The following is a 24109-nucleotide window of genomic DNA, read 5'->3' on the forward strand; positions in this document are numbered from 1 at the left end:
ATATGCCATTAAAGAAATGCTGCCTATGCGCTGCCTATGTGAAATAATTGGCAAGGTAACATTTCTTTCCTTTTCTAATGATCCAGCAAATTTGATCTCTGAGGAGCTTTGTTTTGGCTCTGTTGTCACCATGACTTATCGCAGTCATCATCTGAACAGCATGGATGGATGGAGAAGTGAGTGGATGGCTTCAAAAAAATAAAAATCCTCCAAACAAAACACTGCACATAAATAAATAATGAAAGTGATAATTCAGCTTGGCGCAGTAATAAAAAACATTACCTGCTGTGATGGAAATTGTGATGAACAGTGATGAGTTTATGGACAATCCCAAAGGAAATGAAGAGGAGAAAATATATTTTTCTCAGCCAGTGACTGAGCATCTAAACTCTTACCTGGTGAATGAGGAGGAGGAGTGCACATTAGTACCACACCTTGGCCTTCACGCACAGATATGCCACCCCTGGCCTTCGGGCTGAAAGCAGCAAGATCTAGAAGAGAATGCAAAGACAATTCATCTGAGTAAGTCAAGAAAAAAGAGCAATAAGCTGTGTAATTCCAGCTTGTGTTGGTGTTGGTGGTGTAAAGATAAAATGCTACTATTAGATTATAAAAAACAGCCATACAATCAATTATATGTTGGTAATTTCTTTGTCTTTAGCTCATTATAAAGTATGTAGGAAGTATTTTTGTTTTTTGCTGAAACCAGTGAGCAAATGAGCTAACCAGCCAACCACCAAGCCGCCCCAATATCTAACCTACCGACAACCCAACTGTCTGTCTGACTGACCAACCAACCAACCAGCTGCCCACCCGCCCAAACAACCAACCGAACAACCCACCAACCAGCCGAACGCCCGCCTGACCGACACTCCCACCTACCAACCAATTGACTGCAAGCCAACCAACCAACAAAATGATCAACTAAACACTAACTAAACAACCAACTCAGCAATCTGACTGACCCACCAAGCATATTTAACATATTTTGGCAGAGAGGTGATTCAGCCCCTGATGCGAATCAGGTGTGCTGCCTCACCTCTCTGCCCATAATGGAGGAGCCACCCAGACACATGGGGTGACAGACGGGAGACACAGATGAGAGGGACTGGAAAAGACAGTGTATCTATGTAAGTTTTGGTTTTGTTTCTCTTTAATAAAAGAATTATGGTTTTGGAAAGCCCTGACTCTGTGCCTCTGTCGGTGAACCCAAGGGTGGCATGTTCTACTGACACACATATACTGTCAATAGATACCATTATTTGAAATGACGTAACACCATACAATAAAGAACAAAACTTTTATTGTACTTAAATTGGTTGAGATGTTTTCTTTGTTGTAGAGATTTTAGTGTTTTAAAGTGATCACATCCATTAAACTATTAGTTTGATCTTTGTTTGCCTTTGAGCCTTGTTTTTGCTCAAAGTAGCACAAAGCAGATTAGATGTGAAATTCTTAAAAAAACATCAACACTGCCTCTTTAATTTTCTGTAAAAGCAGAGCCAGAATCTGGAAAACCAGTGACAGCCTACTGAACCAGTATAGGTGTTTACATCTCCAATACTTTCATCTCATTACTTTGAGAGCCAGTGTTTACCAGCTCCCTCTAACTGTTAAGACAATTATCTCTCAGAGTGAGTTGGAAAACCTGCCTATCTGACACATTTATTTCTAACCATAGTTTATGACCTTCGTCTTAGTATGCACCATACAGTCAGTTTAACGTCAGAGTGTTAGGGTCTGATTTACTAAGATTATGTATAAAGGGTTCTAAATTGCATGCTAATGCACATAGTTTATGTTTGTTTTGCAGGTGATCAACTAAGAATGACTCCATTAGCAACATCTGAATTATATAAATCAGGGTTTTGCATTCAGCCTTGTTTACACGAGCCGACCTCTTGAAAACGTTTCTGTTCGTTTGCTTTAGTTCACCATGGAATAATTGGATGGAACACCAAGTCCTCACAGGCACAAAATGAGCAGTGATATCGTAGAGTTGGACCTGATGGTGGAGGAAGTTATCAAACATATTAGAGTGTTGGAGAAATTAAATCCGATTTTGGCTGGGAGAAAATACACCACTTTCAACCTTTTAACAAACACCAATTTTAATAAAAACTCATCAAAAATGTCAAAAAGACTGGTTGCTAATGCTTTTATCTCCTGTAGGCTACACTATTGTAACGCCCTGCTCTCTGGTCCCCCCAAAAAACCTTGTCAACTCTCCAACACCTACAAAACTCTGCTGCACGAGTGCTGATGAGGACCAGAGGGCGGGCCCACATCACGCCTGTTTTAAGATCCCTGCATTGGCTCCCCGTTCACTTCAGGATCGATTTTAAGGTTCTTTTATTCGTTTTTAAGTGTCTTAATGGTTTTGCACCCTCTTATTTATCTGACCTGCTTTTACTGTATCGGCCCCACGGGCCCTGAGGTCATCTGGTGCCGGCCTTTTAATTGTGGCTCAAGCCAGGTACCAAGACCCATGGGGAGGCTGCATTCAGCTCCTATGGTCCCCGTTTGTGGAACAGCCTGCCGGGGAGCCTCAGGGTTGCAGAGACCATTGAGGTTTTTAAAAAATGGTTAATATATATATATATATATATATATATATATACTTACTTACTATATACTATATATATACTGTATATATACAGTATATATGTACAGATATGTGTATTCTTATCTATTCATTTATTTACTTTTATTAGGTTCTCAACTGAATCTTTTATCTCCAGTGGTTCCTCTCAGGGGTTACTACACTGGTGGTGGCCTGGTACCCCGCTGGTGAGGCAGTCCCTTTGGATTTCCCTGCCCCGGGCACCTGGTTGGTTCCCTACACACGTTGTGGGATTCGCCAGTCTGCCCGGGCTGGGGGGATCTGTGGGGCAGTGCCCCCTGTGGTTAGAGGCTGTGCCACTCCCAATGTGGACGGCCCCCAAATGTGTCCCTTTCCTCACCTTAGTTCTCAGTGCCCTGCCATGTCTTCATACCACCAGGCATTTCTGCATGTATGTGTGTGTGTGTCTGCACGTGTGCGTGTGTGTGTACATTTCCTTCTTAATATGTATTGTATCTTTGCACTGTTTTTAAATCATGTTGAGCACTGTATTACATTGATTGTATAAAAAGTGCTATATAAATAAAATTGATAGATTGAATATAGTAGAGGATGCATTACAAAATCAGGGTTTAAGGTACAACACAGAAAATGTATTATAGTTTAAAAAAAACAGTGTTGTTGAACCAGGTGAGGAAAATTACTGTCAGACACCTTAGTCTGTAGCAGAGATGCTCCTGTTATTGCACTAACACCTCCTTTTCAAATGTGTTAAAAAAAGACGCAGAAATGAAGAACTCAAGCATTGTCAAAGCTACTAAACTGCATTGTGCTCTGCAAATAAACATAAATTCCTCAGTGTTTTGTGTAATTTGGGAATTATGAAACCATGAAAGTAAATGCGTTAAATGAATTGTAAGTGTTATTTTACACGTCTGACTTTTTAGCGTGCCTCTTAGGTAGATCAGCTTCCACATGAGTGTGAACAAAATATCACGTTCACCCCTGTTTTAATATTAGCAAATTTTCATTTCATTAGGTCCTGAGAGGCCAGGGAAAACAGAACAATTTAATTGCGTTTTAGGTGTTGGTTTACATGATAATGGTGCTTGGAGTCATTGAAAATGCAACTTTTGAAAATGGCTCCCGAGGTGGAACTTTTCAAAAAATGCTTAGATTCTTCTGCACAAGCATGAAAACAGTGGCGGCCTTAATAGTGCCATGACTCCCAGTCCATATTCTCCTGGGACTTGATAGTTTTATAGTTGAGTCATCCGTAGTAACATTCAAAGTTGTTTGTCGTTTGTACATAAGAATGTTCATGTACTCAACATTGTTATATTGTTCTCTGCACACATGTGTGTATAGTTGAATTACAAAAACAACCAACAGCGCCAACTTGTGGTCTCATATGCTAACTACAGTTTTCAGCGTTTCTGCTGTTTTCATGTAAACGGACAGTTTTCAAAATGTTGCAGGTAAATGCAAAAAACATTTGTTAACGAAAATGCAAATATGACCCTAAATTCAATTGAACTGAATAGAAGAGACATGGATAGACATTGCACAGATGTCAAACTCACGTTCATGAGTGGTAAATAAAGTTGTTTTGAATTATTTCTGCCTTGTAATTGTCAAACCTGATATGAACCCCATTGACTCACCATGAAATGATATAAAGAAACAATACACAAGTGGTTGAAACTTATTTCAACCACTGAAAGAAACAGTAAAACTCTGGTACAAAAGAAGAGCTAGTCCAATGTCACAAGATAAAAAAGAGCCAAACAAATATTTCATGTGTTATGCTTCACCTTTCTCGGCGGAATCAGCCCTGAGAGTAGCCTGTCATACAACTTGGATTTGCAAGCGTTCAATCCACACCACAAATCAATTTGCCAAGGTCCCTATTTCCTGTGCTTAAAACAAGCCAGATCGAGCAGTGAGCAGACAGTTTATCAGCTCCTGACAGTTGGCAGTGTTGGAACAGCAATACACAAAGCTTAAAAAAAAAAAATAAATCCTAAATGCTCATGATTGTCGATTGCTTTTCTTGCTGCCCAGTGTTACTTAAAATTAACGATGATTGATTGAACTTTTGGCCCAAAATTGATTCCACACACAGTTGACTGCTAATTCAGATGTTTCTGTTGGAGTCAACTTGCTTGTCCATATTGTGATGTGTTTAAATGCTGGCTGCCATGTCAACGTTCATCTTTCAGTTTTCTTGGACTGCTGCACTGGCACATTTGGTATGCGGAATTTATTTCCGCTACCAACGAGCCACCTGACGGGGGAATAGAAAGTCAATGATTGTCACTCTGTTCACTATTTTTTCACCAGGAGCTGGTGCCAGTCAGTGTGGCTTCTTTCTCCATATCTTTTATTCTTAGAAAATTCAACATGAATAATGCATTGTCTTTGATAAACGACTTTAATTAGTAGGTCAGGTCAAGTCAAGTGCATGGTATGTGTGTGTAAACAACACATACAAGAGAAACAAGCACACCAGTAATTACTGACCTACTCCATGACTGTTGTATTTAGCATCTAGACTTCTTGGACAGCTTGCCTAATTTAAGAAATTATAAACATAATATCTTACATAATGCATTTCTTAAATGCTTAACATTTCTTCATAAAACTCCTGTCGCTCGCTAAGAAGTGAGCCTACAGTGAATCCAGTTTAAGAGGCACGTTGCACTTCCAGTGATGGGAAAGTCTTTCTTGGGAAACATCTCCAGGCACATGGGAAATTATCCATTTTACGTCTCGGACTGCTGCAACATTTGTCACCAGAGAGAAATCAGAAAGCCACCGACTGTACAGTAAAGTTTTGATTGAGGTGTAAAACAAGTGGATCACTGCACTGCATGTGGAACTTACAAATACATGCTAAATAGACTTTGTTAACATTTGTTAAAGACGTTCAGATGTTATGGAATCAAATAACATTTTTAACTACCCTATCACTTGCCTTTGCAAACTACAGTTATGTAACTGAATCAATATTAATGGCTTTTCAATAATGTAAAAACAGCTCGGTCATGAAAGCTTCCTCAAAAAAAATTACAAGTCAACATATGTTCCTATAAATGTTTAAAATATAGAAATGTGGTGATGAAATTTGCAGCAAGCAGCGGAGCAGGTGCTCAATGTAAATGAGTTATTTCAAGGTCAGCGTGAATTCAATCAATGGGCATTAACTACTGATAGTGTCGAACATCCCGTAGTGGTGTGTGTGCACAGACCTTCCAAGGCTCGAATCAAAGCGTTGCGTTAATTTTATTACCACTGTACCAGCTCCGAGCGGCTCGATACCTGCGCCTCAGTCAGAGACTCAGCTGCAGGGAGAGAAGAAGTCTTTGGGGAGAAAGATCAGAGGGCTTCTTTCTGCCTGCTGCCTTCAAAGTCACGGCTGAAAAGCAGCCCAAGTGTGAGTTCAGCAGCTCAGAATTTCAAAAACAAAAGGAGGGAGGGGAGAGAGAGGGAGGGAGGGAGGGAGGGAGGGAGGGAGGGAGGGAGGGAGGGAGGGAGAGAGGGAGAGAGAGAGAGAGAGAGAGAGAGAGAGAGAGAGAGAGAGAGAGAGAGAGAGAGGAAAAAAGCATCCGACTGAAACATCTTTGGAACAGAGTGCATGACCAGCGGATGGAATATAGAGAGCCTTGAAACAACCTTTCCTCGCGCACTGGCTGGTCTCCTCCAACTCTCGCCTGATTCCTCACATGGACAAGGGTTGTTTTTCATACGCAAGCTCAACATAACAACACTCTGGACTAAGAATGAAGTGATACGGATACCAGTATCGGTGGCTGATATGTGTAGATTAGGCATAGAACACTATTCACTGCCCTATGCGCACTGTAGACGCAGTAGTATACTGAAGCCTTCAAGGCTGTTGGAAGTGCACGTAGCATAGGTGGTTCGAGTATAAATAAGACTTAATAAAGTGGGCCATCCCAACTCTGGACAATGGGGCACCATGGAATCCTGCACTGATGTGTCATTTCAAATTTCTGACAGTCAACCTGAGCCATTTTGGTAAACCTCTTAAATAATATGAAATGCCTTTCAAGGAAACATAGTTAGCTTCACACTGAGAAGACCGACAGAGGAACAGTTTTTCCTGTTCATGCGTGGGTTTTCTCCAGGTACTCCAGCTTCTTCCTCACAATCCAAAGACTTGCTTGTGGTGGCTTCTTCCTGTGATTGTGAAAGTGTGACTGTCAGTCACTTTGTGTAAGCAGTGTGATTAACTAGTGAGTGGTCCATGGTGTATTCAGCAGTCTCAGCAGTATTAGTGAAAACCCTGCAGGTAGGTACTTAACATTGGTGTTATGGGTAACTATGAGAATTAGCTCACAGATGCATGTTAAAGTGGTGGCTTTTCACCTCACCTGAACTAAAGTGCCTCCACCATAGTACACTGAAAATATAATTTTTTTTCCCAAGTACAATTATGTATTCCCCATTAGGCACCAGTATTTTGCACATGACCTGAAATGAACTTGAATCTGTAATATCTATAAGAAAATTTAAAACTGCTTTCTGTTCAAGTTGTAGATCTCGAGGGTTTTGCACGCTCTGCTTGATATTATAGCAACTACAGTTTGTAATTGGGAAAATAAAGTTTCCCATCTGACATCTTAATGTACATTAACTTCATAGCACAAGTCAAATAGACTGACCAATTTGTTTCAACTCAATAAAGCATGCAATTACCCAATCAAAATGCTCACTTTATGATGAAAAGGATTTCCCACATACATCTGGACCAAGTAAAGCAATCAGCAACTCCGCTATTGCATGAAAATGATCTGTGCCGACATGAAAAGGGAAGGAAAGTTGAGCTCCATGCTGAGTGATAAATACCTACCATTTGATATGCTGAAAGAGCAAGGGAGGGTTCTGCATTCAAATGGGTACTGCTGCAGGCTTCGTCTTTTGTTTCTGTGGCTCGCCTTTTGAAGGGTTGCTTTTTTAAAGACAGTTGCACTGGTGAGAAGGTAGCAAATGTATGACTTTATAGCTATGGATGAAATTAACGGCAGAAGAAATCTTTTTATGGGATGAAATGACTAGGCGGATACCCTGCATGGGGCTTAGAAAAGCTCATTAGGCTGCAATGACTACTGAGCTCTAACGTCAAGTTAAGCTTATTTACACAATCAACGTCAGCATGAGTCTGGGTGGTGAGTTTGAAAAATGTTCCAAAAAAGCATGCAATGCTTCATTTGTCTTTATTTGTATTTTTAATTGAGTGTGATAGACCAGGGGCTGAGGATACGTATTGGCAGATAAGCAAGACAATTAAATTATAGTAGCTGTTCTAATAATTAAATTTCAGATGCTAATCATGTCTGATAATGCAGAACAAGGCTGAGAACGATTGACACATCCTGAAAGTGTTCTGAGTGGGGAATTTTGATCCCTGTAATTGTGCTGACTGTGTCACTGCATGTGCACGAAGGTCCCACACAAAGAGATTGAAGGACAAACAGGAAGTTGGCTGAAACAGCTTTGAGCTTCTACCTTAAGCAGATGTGGCAAATGTGCAGATGTTCATATTACATTAGATTTCATTGTAGTGAAGGATGATAAACATAAAAAAGACTATAGCAACTTTTGAGTCTCCATGCCATGTGCATTTAATTGTACTGCTGCAAAATGGATTAAAGGCAAAATAACCAGCTCAAAAATAACTAATTCTAATGTAAAAACCCCCAAAATAAAACAACATGAATTGGTAACAGAAATATGATTGCTACTATCTAAACAAGACAAATTAGTTGAATTTTTTAAAAATAATTTTTAGGTTGCCAATGAATTTCAAATGTACATAATTGGGCAAAGGGTCTTCAGGGTGCCTAATAAATAGTACAGTATAAATTAATAAACTGCTTGGTCCCTGAAATTACATATTGAAAGGTCAAAATTTCCATCTATTTCTTTGCAAGCGGTCGTTTAGCTTTTGCTCTGACTTCCACCTATGCTTTTCACAAAACCCAAAACCAACAAAGTTTTGAAGTTATACCTATTGACTGTTGTTATACTGTACCTTATTGATTGTTCTTTTAGCATCAGGTACCAACTCATGACGGAAATCAAATCTATCATTATCACAATATTGTATGGTGAATTCAAGACTATGATGAATGCAGAGATGCTCACTCGATTGAAGTGAAACAATACAAGAAAAACCCATTAAACAAGCAAAATACCATCTTGCCAAGACATGATTTTCTCCCTACATTCAATCCACGGCACATGCTTTCCAGCAGACAGACTATTTGTTACTACAGAACCACAACACAAAAACAGAGTATAGCGATCCATCGTCAATACAAAGTGTTTCTTTCGCTGCTAAAACTACAAGAAGATGATATGGTGGGATTTGTTTCGTACTCAACAGCGCAACTAAGAGAGCCATACGTTCAGTCAGAGATATTGATATCCCAAAAATTTGGTTTCTATCCTCCAGGCCACCAAACATCTGCTACTGTAGCGCAATGTGAGGAAATTAAGTGGTTTGGGAGAAAGAGCTGCATAATAATGACATAGCTATATGGGCGATTAGAAGCTATTTCTGCTCTAACACAGTGTACATGGCTCAATCTGTCGGCGCTGGATGTTTCTACATTACTGCCTGATACGACTCCAACATCAGGAAACTAACAGACCTGTGTGTGTTTGAAAGTAGAAAATCCAATTTTGTGCAAAGGTGACTTGGCTGCTGCTGACAAGTTGCCATCATTTCACTGGACGCACCTGCCGGTCAACCAAACGTGACCCACAACATACCATCTGCTCCACATTTAATATGCTTCACGCACTCAATTTAATTGTAAAGCTTCCATCAGGGCATGCTGGAAGAATTACAAACAGCTATTGTGAACAAAAATAACTGATTAGGAATTTATCTCAGACAGCTGAGGTGAGGTTCATTCTTACTGCAAACTACTGTCATTTCTTTTTCAGTGCATGTTGATGTTTATTGATACAAAGTCATCCATTGGGAGCAATTCTGCGTTTGGAGGGGAATCGTACCACTAACATAGAGACTGATAGATAACAAGCTCAACAACCCGAGGATCTGTTTACGCAACATTATTTCAAGTGAAAATACAACATATTCATTTCAAAAAACCTTTGCATTTGCAGTGTTCTGAAAACAGTATCTGTCTACTCGTGAACGTGTAGAAGAACTATTCACTGTGGTCGTGGTGCACATGCAGTAGCAGCATTTTAGAAGAGTTGCGTTTGATCCCCATTTCCGCGGAGTCGGACCATTTCCCAAAAGTTACCCCCTTGGTAGCTGTTTTCAAAAAAGTTCAATTTTCACTGTTGTTCTGTAAACGGACACACAAAACACAATGAAGTTTTGTGTTTTGACTTGAAAACGTGTAAATGGGGCATGAGAGGCGGCAAACCAGACTTTTGTGCTGAAGCTGTTTGCAATGCCAGCAAGTGTTAAGAATGGTACAATGTTATTCTTCATCATAACAAAAAAAAAGAAGAGAGAGAGAGAGAGAGAGAGAGAGAGAGAGAGAGAGAGAGAGAGAGAGAGAGAGAGAAAGAGAGACAGAAAGAGATAAATATCTAGTTTAGGTCCTATTTATTTCAGAACTGAACCTCAAAAAAATCAGGACATGAGAAGCAAACTTTCCGATCAAAATTACAATACATGGGCAGGGGCATTACAAAACACTGCAATGACTCACAAAGTTTGCCACAAACTGAAGAGGGGATTGTGCATAATGCCAGTTTGAATTGGATGAACATAACAATGCTGAGCCAATGCACAGTATTTATGCCAAACAACAAATAGATCCCCACGTTTTATCTTGAGGCTTTAACATTTAACATTGCTCACTTTCCAGTGAGTTTTACAGCTCAAGCACGTATTTTCTTGAGATTCCCTTTCAAAGCTCAGATGAAGGGACGTGTTGAAGTGTGGCTTGCGTTCTTTACAAACAAACCAGCAGCAATTTTTTTTGAAGTCTGTGGTTTACCATCTGGGTATGTCATCTTGCCAATACAGTTTGGCTTATGTATAAATGAGGAGTGGACTTTTTTTTATTTTATTTTTTTTATAAAATCAAATTAGCGTCTGCAAAACCTTGTTAAAAAATAAATAAAAATACCCTAAGCCAGTAAGTGCCCTTTTTGGCATTTATCTATCTATCTATCTATCTATCTATTTATCTATCTATAGATTTATAGATATATATCGATATAGATATAGACATAGATATAGATATTTTCAAGAAGACCTTTTCATTGGCATTAACTAAATTCACCTCAAGGCTTGATTTACTGGGATAATTTATAAAGCATGCTAACTTATGCAAATAGATTGTGCTTTTTGTTTGTGTGTGTTTTGCAGGTGACCAATTCTGAATAATCAGAGTATTTAAATGACGGTGCAGCATCATTGTTTGCATTTGCTTGGGTGGTTTGAATTGAACTCCGCCAACAACTACATAATAAATTGGGTTCCCTTGAAATATGTGGCAGATTATCAAACAAGACCCAATGTGGGAGATGATACGTCACAAAGCTAAAGCTATGGAGAAAAGTCCAGAAAAAGAAAAGATTCAGGCCATGTTTACACAACAACATTTGTGAAAACACATTGTTTTTGCATTTTTGTTTCGGAAAAGTTTCACGTTTACGCCGCAACATTTTGAAAATTATGTTTGTTTACATTAAAACAGCAGAAACACTGAAAATGTAGGACTACTAGTGTGTGCTGTTGGTTGTTTATGCAAAGAAACCACACACACACATTGGCTCAGAGAACAATACGCGTTAAAATAACAATCATGAGTACACAAACATTCGGATGGACAGACAAAGTTGGACCGCTATTACTGGTGACTTTCAACTATAAAACTACCAAGGCACAGCAGAATATGGACTGGGAGTCATCACACTCTGGAGGCCACCATTGTTGTAATTGTTCATGTACACATGCTTTTGTGCAGAAGAACTATTTACTAAGGCCGTGACGCAAATGTGCAGTAACAGCGTGTTTTAAAATTACTCTACCAGTATCCACATGGGAGAAATGAAAAATTTAGGACGCAGTGTTAGTTGTTGATGTACATCTCTAATACATTGTGATTATATTTCTGAACAAAATTCCTCATTAAACTCACAAAAACACACATTTACAGCATTTAAGTTTCGCAGAACATCCCCCGGTTTGTTTTACCAGTCACAGAAACTCCTGAAGATTCCTGAATCATTGTGTCACAAGATCCCATTTTCACACTCGATCTCACAAGATCTCAGTTTCGCAACATTTAAGACTATTCTCAGGCCTTGAATACTGTGGCTTTTTTCTAGCTGAATCTGCAAAATCTTGATATTTTCGCTTGAGCTGATATCCCAGAAACCCATGCGGCAGGTTCCCGAAGATGATGTCAGTTGGCGAAACATGAACAAAGTTTGATGGCTAAAAATTCGGTTTTGTTTATAAACATCAACTTTGGTGTGATCGATTTGGGCATCTGCGGTTTGGAAATTGGTCGAAATGAGTGGCAAAGGTCTTGTTTTTGTGTATTGGTTGAATAACAGTGCCAACGTAATACCTTTTATTAAAAGTAGATTTCCCCAAAAATGTCTGGTAAATTAACTTAAAAACAAGTTGCATTTTCAGTAGCTCCGAGCTCCCAAAACACTCGGGAAATTTTGCGTCTTCACTTGAAAACGTTGTTGTGTAAATGGGGCCTAAGAACGATTGTAAGAGCAAAGAAGAGGTTGAACACAAAATATGTTATGATAACATTCTCAAATAAAAGTCATGGTGGGCCAGTTGGGAAAAAGAAAATGTCTCCCTACAGTAACAGTTGCATATGCTAAAGGTTGAACTCATTTCTGTCGTTTTCAAACACAATTGTAAACAGAACTAAACATGAACAATGCAGTTAACTGTATGGACTCCTGTGTGTGTGTGTGTGCGGGTGCGTGTGCGTGTGCGTGTGCGTGTGTGTGTGTGTGTGCGTGTGTGTGTGTCGTAGCACGTTTTTCCCCTATATTCCATATTTTGGAAAGCTGTCCATCTCTACACCTTCTCTATGTAGCCATTTGCTTCTCTTAGTGTTTTTCTTAATGACTGTGAGTTGACATGACACATGAGTGCCTGAGAATGCCATGGTTTCTGTGGACATGCCAATAAGGGCTATTATGGTCATTGCTCCTGAGGAAACAGTAGAGTACACCAACAATGCATTTTCCTCTGAGCAGGGGTACTCTCAATACCCCTGCTCTTTCTCTGTGTGTTGCTTTAGCCTATGATGATGTTTTGGAGGTAGTCCAGCTTTTGACTCTCATTTACCGCTGAGACACAACATTTGAGGGCATATACCCTGTTAGCAGTGCAACTAAAGAGTATCAGATGGAGCCAGTGGCAACCGCATTCTGCAACAAAACCTTACTGTATGCAGCGTAGTGTTTATTTACCCCTCCAACCAAATAGATTTATTTTGACTCAAAGAGACGAAAAGCTCCAAGCTAATTATTTGATTCATATGAGAGCTGAATTTTTCACCCAGTGTGTCTTATAAAATAAAAATGTATGCACATGGTAATGTTGAATTTGTTCCAATGTACATATACAGACCTCGATGCTTGAGATTAGAGAATCACATCATGTCAAATAACAGGAGAGTAACATTAAACAAGGTGGAATCTAAAAATGTAATTAAATTAAAAAGTTTACTCACATGCAAACTGTAACAGAGCGTCTCGACTCAGGACAGTCCCAAAGCTGTTTTCGGCTTTACATTGGTACTTCCCATAGTCAATTACTTCACTTGCATTAGTAATAACTAGGTTCCCGTCAATGAAGCTGTAGTGATAATCTGCCTCTGGATCCACTTCTGTGCCATTGATGTACCAACTGAAAAACATGTGAAGAGAAATGTTTTATTATCTTTGTGTTGAATGACAAGTTAATGAGCTGTGAAACGTGAACTGCAATTAGGAGAGAGACAAATATATGCCATACCTGTATGTGGGTGGTGGATTCCCTCGTGCCTCGCAGTGCATCACCATTTTCTTTTCATCAGAATCCAAAGGAAATATCGCATCATCTGGCTCTTGGATAAACACAGGCCCAAGTTCTTCACTTTCTATGAGGCGGGAAAAGGAAATAAAGACGAGGATGATTGCAATTATCACAACAGGAGCACCACTCAGCTTTCCTATTCAATTACGTTTTCTATTATTTCCCAGTTTGATTCGAGCATGAAACAGAAAGGAAAAAAAAGAAGTCACAAGTGCGTCAATGAAATTGAGTTATAAACAACAAAATAGGATTGTAGCTATGTCTAGCATGGCAGACAATAGGCTTTCTGACAGCTGACAACACTCCTGTGATAGATTGTGTCACTGATCTGCCTGCTCAACACTCAAAGTGAGACTCCGAAATGTGTTAAAACGAGAAACTCTGGAATCTGTTGTCTTTCCAAAGGAGATATAATAACCTCTCAAGTTGGGAAGGGATTCTCCACAATCGTGCAGTTACTCTTGTTGGATGTGATTCATGTGGTAAAAAAGCCAAGCTGAAATGTCACACCTTACGACTCAACCCGAAAACCATTTCCTAATTACTTCACAATTTTGGGCTGTGGCTTGCCGAAAGGTGAAAGTGAGAGTTCGAAATTCACACCAATATTTCTTGTCCAGGTTTGTGAATGCAGTTTGGGGAGTGTACGTTAGTTTGCTATCTCTGAGGTCTGATCCCCACCCTGACCTGGATTCACATTTCATTATAAAGCACATATGTTCAAACAAGAGTATCTTGCAGTAAACAACCACAGCAGGGGAGAGATAGCATTAGTAAGATAGTATTATCCATCATCTCCTCGCAGAGATCCGTTTGTCCTTTTACCAAATAATTCCATGACCCTCCCACAACAGAAGATAGGCCATTTTTTATTTGTCATGGGAGGAAATGTTACCACACAGTTCTTCTTTACTCTCTCAGCCCCAAGCTTTGTTTACCATCGTTCTGTGGAAGATCTTTTTTTTTTTTAAATAACAAGCTCTACAAGGAAAATTACAAGGAATAAAACAAGCCTATGGTAAAAATGTCAGCCACAAAAATGGCCCCATCTGGAATCCAGACACTGGTAAAGTCTGGACAACATATATTTACCGCTTGTTGCTCTTATCTCTCTGCACTGCCACTGTGTTCAGTTGCTATACATGATAAAATGAAACAGATAGAGCTTTGCTTGTAAATGACAACAGCTCATTTCAATTCAAATACAAAGAAACAAGTTTTGACTCTTTTTGTTTTTTCTATTCAAATATCCTTCATTTAAGATGCAAAACATCTTACATAGTTTAAAATGCATTTCATGCTTATTTCAGGTTTGTGGACTCGTTTTCTTCTGCTTCTTAATTACAAATGGGCAAACTGAGCTATTAACTCAAGCTTACAATTGCTGCGTACAAGAAAAGAAATACCACTTTAGTGTCACATTAGAGCCTTCTTACTTCATAAGAGATCCCTGAAGTATAGAATTATTATATCTGGAGCACTCACAATTCATCATTTAAGGCACAATTGGCCATCAAAAGGTGTATGTTGTGTACAAAGGGAATGCTGTCAGTTTTCCTTTTCAGGGTTTGGGGAGTGTAGCGGTCACGTGGCTCACATAGAAATAGTTTAAAATGCATTATCAGCGGCTGGTAATAACTATGGCGAGATAGCTGCACATTAGAATCACTGCCTTCCTCATAGAATTTACTTTATTGTTGAATACAGCAATACAAATGTTGTTATATTGTACGTCTTTTCATTGCTCTGATATGAATTGAACAGGATCAAACATCTCTTTGTCTGCAGACAAAAATCTTTGAATTTGAAGCCACTTTTCAAGGAAAAACATTAAGTTTGGTTAGAAAACTGCACATTTCAACTGCAATGGTTCAAAACTATTGCCTCCCAACAGATTCATGTAATCAATATGTTAACATATAGGACTGAACTAGTTAAGTTTGTTAAGTTGTATTTAATTATCCTTTAAACAGGAACTCTAATAAAGCTGCAACTCTTAAACCAGATATCATGGCTGCAAAATACCATTCAAGATACAAATTTCAGAACAAAACACAAAATACTAAGAATAACGTTAGGAACATTTTCTGGTTCTTCATACAAGAGAAGTGGTTCTCCACACAGCAGATCATCTTATGTTCCACCATAGTATAGCACTCCACTCCAATTTAGGCTGGCAGGATAATTTCAAGGATGTCTTCTTGTCTTCATCAATGTGATTTCTTTGCATGATAACTTCCAGTCAGTTGCTCCAAAACAATGAGTGGACTTTTGCAAGATGTGTGCAAATATTGCTGTCATTTGCACTGTTTTGCAATTATAATGTTTTACATTTACACATTATCCAAATTGCATTGCTGTCAGAAGTGCAGTCAATTATGTAAACTTTGTTTTTGCGTGGTTTGGTACTCGGTTTAGGATTATATTCTACTTTGACAAAGGATTCGGGATTTTAGACATTGGCCTAACTATTGATGCCTCAGTTCTGGACACCGCCTGGATGTGACACTGGATTACAACTGAAACATACCTTCCTCCTTTTTTCAGACATGTCGAATTAGATATGTGTTGTATGTGTGTATGTATACAAATATGTATGTTGAGATTGGTATGTGAATACTTGGATATAAAATATTTATTTTGTGTGTATGCATTTTCTTAAAGTATCTGATTCTTTATTTCAACTGATTATTTTGTATATATTTTGACATGTCTGGAACAAATTAATAATATCCATACTTTAAAAAGTAGAGGGAAAGTTAAAAAGTTAGAAATCTTAAATTTAGAACAACCACTTCCAGATATTACCAGAGTCTAGATGACAGGGTGCATTGTCGCCCTGTGCTGCAAACATGAATTGCTGAAGCATACCGAGGATGATATTTGTGTATTTGCATTTAACATGTAATATGACTGCACCTGAGCCTTCTTGATGTTTCAGATGCTCTTGTAGGTGATTTAAAGTGGCTCTCATGTAGAACTTGAACTCTCCTCGGCACAATTGTGCCCACATATCAATGTTCGCTCATGTAGTGTTTTCTGCTGTTGCAAGTCTCTTCAGTTTGTTTTTTTTCTCTTTTTCCAGAGTACTCCGCTCTTTGATCCAGTCTGCAGTTAACGCAGGAGTGATGCACTTACTGGGTAAGGTCTCTTCACTATAGTGCATTTCAGAATTTCAGATAAAAATAAATAAATAGAAACAAACAAAAAAGAACTTGAATATTGAGCTCTGCAAAATACTCAGTGAGATAATGAATTTTTGACAATTATAACCAATTATTTGTTGTTGTTGTTTTGCTTGAGACTGCATTTAGACATGTTTACATTTGATGTGGTGTTACCTGTGAAAAACAACAATGCAGATGACTAAATCTGAGTGCCTGTCACAATTAAGAATGACAAAATGATAATCATTTCTCCTGTGGTGTGGATATACTCTCACTAGTCTTCGCTTTTCAACAGGAAAATACAAAGTTTTAGAAGTAAAGTCCAAATCACTGGAGGAAAATGAATCAATACCACGTTGTGAACCTTGCTGTGCATAACAAGCAAAACAACACAGTACTACACTGAAAAGCAAATGAGAAAACACCAGGTGTCTACATTTTATTCGCACAGCTCTCTGTCCATCGATACAGCCACTCAACAACGTTAGTACCCTGCATCTGTCCCACTTAGCGTCGGGAATGAATCATGAAGAGAGATGAAATTATTTACATTCCCAAGAAAACCATAAGGTGTCTGCTGCTGACAAGCCTAAAATATTAGAAAGGGATGCTATTGTCGAAGACCAGGAGAATAGTGCCCAAGATGTTGATTAAATGCAGTCAGAAAATGAAAAATTTGATACTAAACATAAACTTTATGAACATTTCATGTTGTGTTTTTAAAATCCCATTCTGTCTCCTAAAGAGGAGGTCGCATTGAAAATGACTATAATTCCCATAATGTGGAATAAATGTACATTTAAATACCTTCGAACTAAGCTGAAAATTGTTCATTTAACTTCACAGTTGTTTCATTTCACGTTAAATTTGGTGCAGCTAAGAGCCAAAACAGAAGCATCACAGTCTCTTCTGACAGTGCTGGAATTACAGTAAGCACCTGGACTTCATCAAAATCTGAACATCATGTTGTGTATATTGTACATTAAGGCTGTGTATTCTCCTTTCAGCTCATGTGTGACGCCAAATGTGGTTTTCATTTATCTCTAAGTGCTAAATAAATGAGCAATTTTCCCATGATTGTGACACGAGTCAAGACTTTATTTTTCGAATCATCATTTGATTACTCAAGCTCTGGTGATCACCTATATTTTTAAGTGAAAACACTGAAACACTCCCCTCAATGATGATTTTTATTATTCCATTGATTGAATGTGTTTTAAAGGTAGGGTGTATTTGTAGTGTGTGTGTGTGTGTGTGTGTGTTGTTGTTCTTCTACCTTAGTGGGGACCTGATTACCAATTTGACCAATGGGGACTCATGTCACCCTGAGAAAAAAAATTGTTGATGGATGAAATTATTATTATTGTTTATTTTACCATGAACTTGTGTTTCAATGTCAGGTTGTGATTAAGGTTTGATTGAGGTCATGTTTAGGATGATTAAAGTATTAGTTACAGTTAACACGAGAGTGGATCTGTAGGTAATGAAACCTTGAAGTGTGCCAGCATGAGTGCATACAGGGTTGTTTTACAACATTGGCAGGGACCTTCCACACTCCCCCATACGGACTAAAATCCAAGTGTCCAGTAAGGAAAGCCATAATTGTCTGTGTGAACATGTATTCAATTTAGATAAGAGTAATGTTGCTATAAAAGCTAAGTTCAGGCAAGTAGCATATACTTTTGAGTTGGAAGCACATTTGTGGAAAATTTGTTTTAAGTCATTGCAATGTCACTCGGGGGCATGTAAGTATAATATGTGTGTGTGTGTTTGTGTCCATATGTGTGTGCGTGGGTATGTGTGTTGAAAATAAAAGCCCATACAGAAGCACAGAAGTTGTTTAAATGAGCCAGCTTTAAGTGCCATGGCCATCTGTCAGTCACAGAGCCAAAAAAGCAATAGCTCTTTTAAGTCACTGAAGGTGCAGCACTTTTTCTGGCATCTATTTCATCCACTGAGCATCAATCCAGTGCTGAGGTATAATGGTCTTGTCACCACTGACAATAAAGAGGCATTACCTTCACCTTGGTTACAGAGATGTAAGTCATTTTACGGCTACATAGTGATAAGAGTGTCAGAAAGTAGAAAATACAGAAAGATGGACAGAAAGGCACAGGGAAAATAACAGTTGTACGTCTAAAACAAGAGTAAACGAATCAGAGACAAACAGAATAATAGTTATTCATATTTATTCTTTTGTGACTGACTTCAATTCTCACAATGTGAGCTGACAGTGTTTGCCAACAAGTACTTCAGATTTTCATTAAAATAAGTACTCCAGATGCAATAAATGTTATGTTATTAATCATTTATTAAAGCATTAATGTGTCATGGCATTATCTACAATTATTCACTCTAAGAATCAGCACAGCAAGAGAGACATTTAAGTGATGGTATTGTGTTTCCATGTTCTGTTGACGGTGTTAAATCTATTTGATGAAGATATCAGCTTCTATACAAACAGAGAGAAAAAACAGACAGAGATGGATATTGTCATGATTCCACTTCAATTTCACAAAGGTCCTGACCCCTTGGTCATTGCAGACCACACAGTGATAAAAGATAGGTAAGTTTCATTCCCTGACCAAATCTAGATAGAGAACAGGGCCTGCACAAATAAAGTGAGAGGTGAGATGATAGGCTGTTGGAAAAGGGCAAAGATAGAGTGAATTCACACCAATCAAGTTTGGACTTCAGTTTCAGTCTAACTCTGAAGTGCTCATCCTCTCGGTTTGGCAGGTGGAAACACTATCATCTCAACTCCTGAGGAATCACCTATTTGCAGTAAGACTCTTTGAAAATGTAGGTTTCATTCCTGCACAGGGCGACTACACATCTGTTGATGACATCAAGACAAAACCACACCTCACTGATAACCATTGTCAACTGCTGTACTGTATCTACATTTACTTCAGTGTATTATTTAATTGGAAAAATCAACTTCAACAAACTAGAATCCCAACCTTTTTTTATTTGGGTTCAGACAGTAGAAAACAAAGTGTTGCTTTGGCTGCTCCATTAGTTTTACCTTCACTCCTGTAGTCCTCCTGAGAGCTGCTGAGCAGACTCAGGGCTGACAGGGGGTGACTGGAGAAAGCAGGCCAGTCAGGAGTCACCAGCCCACCGCTGTGGTGTTGTCGAGGTCTTCCACGCGAGCTGAGCACTGACGAAGAGCTGTCCGGTTTCATTTGTAATACTGCTGCGTATGATATCGGCCGTGCAGCAACGGCTCTTGCAATTTCTGGGAGGAGAAAAATAAAAAAAATACAGTTAATCTTTACAATCCGGACGTCAAAAAGAACTAAAGCTGGTAACTCGGGATGCACCGATATCAATACCAGTATCGGCTCCGATACTGCATACAGCACTTGTAAAAGAGCCCCGTTACCCGTCAGCAGCAGGTAGACAACAGAGCAGGAGTGATGTCAGTGGTTTGGAGATTTCTTCAATATTAATGAGAATGACAAAAGTAAGGCAGACTGCAAATTATGCTGTGCAATATATCCAGAAGAGGTGAAAGCTAGTTAATCACCAGTGACATTTGGACCAGCAGAGTTAGCCAGATGTCACTCATTAGTACTGCTCCGTGGATCCAGGAGGATTTACTGAGATGTACCAAGAATTTCCCTCTGGGAATTATTCAACTATTTATATTCTATTCTATTTTATAGGTTACATGCTAAAGAGTTTTTGGGGCTCAGACACCAGTGATGCTACATGCTAAACACGATTAAAGCATGACTGATACACTTGTTAATGGTGAGCTGGAGCGTGTGGCGGCACACCGCCAGCTCGGTCTCTCCGTCTATGCAGAGGGCAGTGCGCACTACACTCCGCATACCATAGACTGTAAGCAAGCTGCATGTGGCGTTGATGCAGAGGCTGTGTTGACGTGGTTTGTGACAACGTCTTCGCATATCGTTTACGTTAGGAGTATAAATTAGGTTTATTGGCATTTAACAAGTACTTGTACTGGTTCTTGGTATGGCAAGTAGACAAAGGTTAGCATTCATATTTGTTCTCCTCCTTTATAAAAGTGTATTGGTGCATACCTAATGTTATCAATCACCCACAAGAATAAATGGGAAATGTCCATATAAAGACACACTTATATATATCGCTGAGAGAAGACAGCAGAATAGAGTCACATCTCAGACACACTTCTGAGTTAAATTGTCAGTTGTTAGAATAGCTTCCTGAAACTGGATAGTTACAGTATACATGAATGAACAGACTTCTAAAGAGAATAAAATTGTGACAATGTTCAAACTTCAAGCTCTGTGTGAGCCTAAATATAGTCCGCCTTAAGTGCTAATATCCACTAAATGGTGTAATCATTTTCTAAACTAGTGCAGAGGCTCTTGTTAAATGGGAGTTAAATTACCTGTAAAGGCCCTCACTTCTGTTTAAAAAACAAACAAAAAAAACCAACTTTTTTTTTCTCTATTTCTGGAACGCTAGTAGTCTTTACTATTTGACTCTCACACGGTGTCTTTTTCTTGAGTATCTACCGTGCAGAAGTCATTTGATATACTGTCTAAAAAGCCACATATGATGCCTCAGGTAAAAACGTGCAGTTCTTAAAAGGAACCAAAGATACATTGCATATTCGAAAGATCACTGTCATCAAAGTCTCAAACTGAATGAAATGGTAACAGAAAGGGATAGAAACAGATTCCTTTAAAGTAACAGAGTCCGCCGTGGTTCAGAATAATATCCTCTCTGAAGAATGAAACCTCAATCGAAGCTGTCACCAGTCATTGCTGTCACTGTGCTTTTTTATAATTTACTTCTGAGGAATTGAATCTGCTTCATGTAGGCTAACATGGCAACATGTTGTACTTTTATTAGATTATAAATATAGCAACTCCAGATTACACAAACAATTATTTCCCTTATAACAGCTAATCATCGATACAATACAGAATTCTTTAAAGCAGCGGGACAACAGTCAGACAAATGGCTAGAAATGCTAATGATATGGAAACACTGCTGTGATCATGTACTTTTTAAACCAAATGTAAAATGACTAGAAACTTGGATCTCAGAAAAGAGTTTAATCAGAGTCCTACAAAAGAGGGGTGGGTGTGTTTTGCAACATGTGATAAAGTGCTCTGAAAGAACTGAACAAAACTGAGGAATAATTATGTGTCCCTGGGGACTTGTCAGCTGCAAACATACTGCTATCTACAAATGGAGAGCAGACAATTACTATATTACATATTCAGGTGGAGAACACAAGATGTGAGGCTCCATTTGAAATTAAAGATAGTGTGAGCTTTAAAATTGAAAAGCAAAGTAATTATTAGTTGGTCAGAAGTCAGTTAAATCGTTTATTCTGCATTGTGGACCCCATTCCCCTTCTTGAATCCCACAACAACGTTAAGGCCTTTACTATAAAGCAAAGACTTGCAAAACACACTGATGTCAAAAAAGAGACGAAACCCTATAATATGGCTGAATGTCATCTTTATGATACAATGTGGTTATAATTGAGATTTTTTATGTGCGATTCACTTAACATAACTATTTGATAGAGATTGCAGCATTGTAAATATGTCTCTCTCTCTCTCTAAGTTGTGATTTTAAATTGTATGATCATACTCTGGATAAAGTGATATAAAGTCAGAGAGACATGTTTGTATGCACATTTGTATTGTAGATGCTAAACCTTTGCTCAAACTTGTTTTGAAACCAAACAAGAAAATAATGATTTCAACCCCATACTGTATACATGACAATATTTTCAAATGAAAATGGAAATATTTTGTAAATGGGTCTTAGACAATCAAAATGACAATGTTGCAGTATTGTGTGATCTAAGTGTATGTCTTAGTTCAAGCACTTAGCTATAACTTAAAGTTTAAAAACAAAGCTGACAATTAAACAAAACAAAATTCACTGAGCTTCAATGCATATTTGTCTTGTGAGAGCAAAAAAACACAGCAGATTTCTCAATCCAAGCAGCGTTCGCAACATAATCTCCAGCTTTTTATCTGAAACCAAGCTGTTGGCAGCAGCAGACAAGACTTTGTTGCATACATTTATGAATGACTGACAGCGGTGCTATGACAGTTTCAGTGTGGCTGAGAAAAGCTGAGAGTGATGACAAGGAAACAGCTTGTTATAAAATGCATTGATCCTGATGTAAACAGCTCCTCTAAAATAGGTTAGTCAAGCTTTAAAATATTGTAAGAAGAAATGGCTGGTTTCACTCATTAAGCCGAAGATTATGTAAACATGTCATAAAATGTCAGCGTGAGTTAACAGAGTTCTGTTCTGGGAATAAATGATAATGTGAGTAAATTCATCAGGCTTCATCTGTATCTAATATTAATGACTTTGGTGGGTGCATTCGATTAGAGAGTGACAAATTTATAATTTTGGACGAAATCAAAGCTCTCAAAGGAAATTCGTATCTCCAGAACACTTGGGGTTTTGTAGCGAAGCGCAATTCTGGGCAAGAGGAAGCATTTTGGAGAAGAGTTTTGAAATTCAACAAAAACTATCAATTAAACACTGGGATACCAGCTCTTTTTCCTCGAGTGCGAAAGGGAGCTTTTCGCTGCTGATTTTGACTGGACAGGAGCCATAAAATATCCCACAGAGAGTTTATAACAGGTAAATTGTGACATTGTCACTTGTAGACTGCACAGGTCTTTAGCTTAGTAATCAAGGGGCTTGATGCTCTTCATTTTTATTCATAGTTTGGTTCTCTCAACTCTGAATGCCAAGATCAGACGCCATAGTTTATTAACATTAATGTCAGTGGAGATGGTGACTGTTGCATTGGATTATAGTAGTTATGAGTCCCTACACTATTAAACTGGCAAACCACTAACAGTTTCTGACAGCAAGGTTGCCCCCCCCTAAAACAAACAAAATGATCTAGAAGACGTTTAAATAGATTTTTTGGCATTTCTGATTCAGCTGGTGACTCACAGCTTTGCAGACAATTTAAATGTTATGCCTATGTTGCATATTACTTAATTCATGAAAAAATCCTCTATATTCAAATCGAGCTTGTGACAACCTATTATTGCTTATTTCATGAGCATTCCCTCACAGATCTTTACAAAGAGCTTTGTATATCATTGTGTCAAGTGGAGGTTTTGAAATGTATAATTTATTTTTCTTCCCCAAGAAAACAGATTTCCATACTGAGGCTAAATCCTCACAAATACTGCATACAGAAAAAAAAGAAGTCTCTTTAGTTTGTTTGACTACTGAAGCCGACAGGTACTTGCTCTTGTCAGCTGTCACCTTCATCTGATAAAAGCAATGACCCTTGCAGATCCCACTGAT

At 38.5% G+C, this 24109-nt stretch overlaps 1 protein-coding gene across 2 annotated transcripts in view; it reads right to left on the reverse strand.

The window, feature by feature from the left end:
- cntn5 (contactin 5) overlaps window positions 1-24109 on the reverse strand; it is a 155391-nt gene that overhangs the window by 65553 nt on the left and 65729 nt on the right. For both annotated transcript variants that reach the window (XM_080460392.1, XM_080460391.1), the window contains exons 3-6: window positions 19833-20045; window positions 13578-13701; window positions 13294-13469; window positions 396-491 (exon numbers count right to left, since the gene is read on the reverse strand). In XM_080460392.1, coding sequence (XP_080316518.1) covers window positions 396-491; window positions 13294-13469; window positions 13578-13701; window positions 19833-20045 — 609 coding nt within the window. The remainder of the gene's footprint in view (window positions 1-395; window positions 492-13293; window positions 13470-13577; window positions 13702-19832; window positions 20046-24109) is intronic.

Source organism: Lipophrys pholis (assembly GCF_963383615.2).
Source record: "Lipophrys pholis genome assembly, chromosome: 3".
NCBI classification, from domain to species: Eukaryota; Metazoa; Chordata; class Actinopteri; order Blenniiformes; family Blenniidae; genus Lipophrys; species Lipophrys pholis.